At 49.0% G+C, this 3445-nt stretch overlaps 1 protein-coding gene across 1 annotated transcript in view; it reads left to right on the forward strand.

Annotated features, from left to right (window-relative positions):
• Nucleotides 1-2757, forward strand: part of RPL27A (ribosomal protein L27a) — a gene marked incomplete at its 5' end in the record, with an annotated part of 3037 nt that extends 280 nt beyond the window's left edge. Inside the window, 3 exons of the mRNA XM_010133546.1 lie at nucleotides 547-622; nucleotides 1409-1583; nucleotides 2574-2757. Of these exons, the coding sequence (XP_010131848.1) occupies nucleotides 547-622; nucleotides 1409-1583; nucleotides 2574-2702 (380 nt within the window). The remainder of the gene's footprint in view (nucleotides 1-546; nucleotides 623-1408; nucleotides 1584-2573) is intronic.
• Nucleotides 2758-3445: the final 688 nt, after the last annotated feature.

Raw genomic sequence — 3445 nt, forward strand, 5'->3', positions numbered from 1 at the left:
CAGTACCGCTGGGACGCTGCTGTTCTCGCGGGTCGCAGAAAAATGTGACTCTGGGCACAGGGCCGCACGCACACTGTGGGTAATAGCGAGCAGTACTGAAGGCGATAGCGTGCGTGGGTGATGCTGGCGCTGCGGGAGCAGGCGCCACAGTGATGCGCTGATGCAAAGTCTTGCACGTTCTTTGAGGCTTCACTGGGTCTGTAACTTAAGTAGGACTCAGGTGATAGGTACTGCTTGTGTGTGTGACATCCTAATCTTACAGGGCAGTGCGGTGTTCCTTCCGGCTCTTGGCCATGCCTGCCTTTTCTTGTCACTTTACTTGTGCTAGCGTTAGTGTCTTGTACTGCTCTAAGCTAACCAGAGGCGTGCTGTGGTTACTGTTTTTTCTCTTGTAGTTCTTAGTTGGCTCATCTCGCTGAATTGAGGTGAATTCAGAAGACAGGATAGAATCAGAATAACTACCTTAAATTGACATTGAATATACCTCAAAGGTGAAGTATTGTGTGTAATATTCTTCATGTGACAAACTTGTATTTTTCTTTTTAGGCAAACACAGGAAACATCCTGGAGGGCGCGGTAATGCTGGTGGTATGCACCATCACAGGATTAACTTTGATAAATAGTAAGCTAACATTTTAAATATATACTAGCAAAGTACATGTTCTTGAGGTGGAAGCAACTAACTTTCTTAGGTGAATAAACAAAATTGCCTGCAATCCTCTGTGTTTTTTCCTCTAACGTGAAGTATGGCATTGTAGCTACAGTCAACTCATGTCCCCATTTACCCTAAAATCAAAGGCCTTTTCACTTATCAAGGTGCCTTTAAAAGTTCAGTGCAGCATGACCAAACTTGCCTGTTACAACATAGTCCCTGCTTAGCAATGCGCACCCAAAACACTGTGTTAAACCCAGGCTGCATCCTTGGCTGTGTACTGTCCAGGTAAGGGACGTTGTCTTGTCTTATTGCCGAGGCTAGAGTCACATCTGGGCACTGTCTGTTGTCCTGGTGTGCTAGAGTACTCGGACAGTAACCACTAATCTCTATTCACTGGCTGTGACCATGCTTGACTCAGTCAGTCACCAGGTTAGTGACAGGAGCACTGAAACTCCTCGGCAGTGCAGCCCTCCTGGCTTCGGGAAGTTAAGGTTGCCCTGGACCAGCCTCACCAGTGAGGGGGCTTGAGTTGTGAGTTCAAGGGAGAAGAGGCGCTCCAAGGGAAAAGAATTTTCCTGTGGTTGGGATACTAACGATAATGACACTTCAATACTGCACCTGCGAGTGAAAGTATAACGTGCCATTTTGGTTACTGTGATCAAGTAAGACGCTTGTTTCAGTGTTAATTTTTAGTCCTACCTGTTCAGGATGAATTTCAAATGTGATCTAATAAGGAATGTGTTTCCTTCACAGTCACCCTGGTTACTTCGGAAAAGTAGGCATGAGACACTATCACTTGAAGAGGAACCAAAAGTTCTGTCCTACCGTCAATTTGGATAAACTGTGGACGCTTGTCAGTGAGCAGACAAGGCTCAATTATGCAAAGAATGAGGCTGGACTCGCCCCAGTCATCGACGTTGTGCGCTCAGTAAGTGTCTGCCTGCGTTCAGCCCCCCAGTTCCCGGTCACTTCACGTAGGCTTAGCTTGGTGGAATATTTCCAAGGTGGAAAGCAGTGAACTGCAAATCAGCTACAGTGTTTGAGTGCGCGTGAGCTTCTCAGACTAACGGCCTGGCACAGGTACTTACAGGAGTTACCTGTGGGTACGTGGGCTGTCAAGGTTTTTCCTGTAAGAACTTTTTCTCATACTTGTGTGTGATTGTGGACAGGGACTCCCATCGTTTGGGAAGGTGGTGAAAGACTCCGCATGTAACATGTCACCAAAAGCGTGGCAGAACTGGTCTCACATAAAGTCGCTTCTCTAATATCGAGACTAGAGTCACATCTTAACATCTTTGATTGTCTTGGTGTGCTGTAGCTCTCGGACATAAACTCTGATCCCTATTCGCTGGCTGCGATGTCTCGTATCTCAGCCAGCCACCGTATCAGTGACACCCACCAGTCTGCCAAGTGGGCATGTTCTGGGTGCCAAGTTCAGAGGCTGGGGTTGGCCCGTTACGCCGCTTCTGATGAGCGGGTCCTTGTGCCACGATTGTCCTGCCAGTCTGAAGGACAGGGATGAGGCGATTCCTGTGGCAGAGAACAGCTGTTGCTGTGAAAGCTTAAAACAGCTTTGGTTGTCTGTGTTCAGAGGTGCAGAAGAGTCCTCTGTTCTGTTTGGAGGTACAGGGGTGTCCTGCAGGAAAAGAGCAGTGACCAGGATCACTGGGCAGAAGCGCAGCCAGCTGCCCTCCTGCAGAAAACTGGGCAAAGCTTGGCGACTTCTTTACCAGATTTCACAGCGTTTCCTGTGTGGAGTTTCTAAATTCAGGGGAAGTTTAGTTTACCATTTCCACTTTTTCTGTGAAGAACTGTGACTCCGTTAGGTCGTGTGGGGTATTTTGTTTGTACCAGTTTTATATTGGAGACAGACACTGAGAGGGGTCACAGTGCTCATGCTTTTGGTTTATCTTTCTAGGGCTACTACAAAGTCCTGGGCAAAGGGAAGCTGCCCAAGCAGCCTGTAATTGTGAAGGCAAAGTTCTTCAGTAGAAGAGCAGAGGAGAAGATCAAAGAAGTTGGTGGTGCCTGTGTGCTTGTGGCATAAAAGCCTCTGTTTTATTCAAACTTTTTGAATAAAGACTGTGTAAAATGTTACAGAAGTCTCTGTTGGTTGTTTTTTCCCCTTGGCTTGTCGAGTTTTCGCTCCTAAGTCTTGTCTGCATGGTTATTTCTGGTGGTTTTGATTAGTGGTTTGCTTCTCGCTGCCTTTGGAAAGACCTGTCTACTGTGCCCAGCACTTGGCCTGTGCAGATTTCCTCATTGTTTTGTCTTTAGGGGGTGGCAAAATAGATCAGTTCTCCTTGTGCAGCTCCTTCAGTTGGTGACCTGCTTCGCAGCTGACTGGAGAGGTGACTTCATCTTCTACTGAGGGGGCTTTTCGAACACTGTAATGGTATCTAGGTGAAAGCTGTGGGGTGCTGCCTTGGCCTGCGGGAACTAAGCAGCAAGTGTGGAGGAAGAATGCAGGACAACAGTTCGGGGGGCGGTGGTGTCCCACACGCTGCTGTGTCAAGGGGACTTAGTGTGGGAAATAGTCTTCTGAGCACCAGTTCTTGGTGAGAAGTGTGCAGAAGTGATCTCTGCTCCGCTGGGGACAGCTTGGGTGTTCTGGGGCGGGGCGGGTTGTGGTTTTTGCATAGCTGAGCCTCGTCCGTGACATCCCTGCGCTGAGCCGGGGACCGGGCTCCTTCCTCGGCCGCTGCCTGCGCTGACTCCTGAACTAACCGGCCGGGGGCTGAACTGCGCGGTGCGACTGACGCGGAGCTCTTCGCCCGGCCGTCTGCCCCG

This window comes from Buceros rhinoceros, unplaced genomic scaffold (genome assembly GCF_000710305.1).
Source record: "Buceros rhinoceros silvestris isolate BGI_N320 unplaced genomic scaffold, ASM71030v1 scaffold41543, whole genome shotgun sequence".
In the NCBI taxonomy this organism is placed as follows: Eukaryota; Metazoa; Chordata; class Aves; order Bucerotiformes; family Bucerotidae; genus Buceros; species Buceros rhinoceros.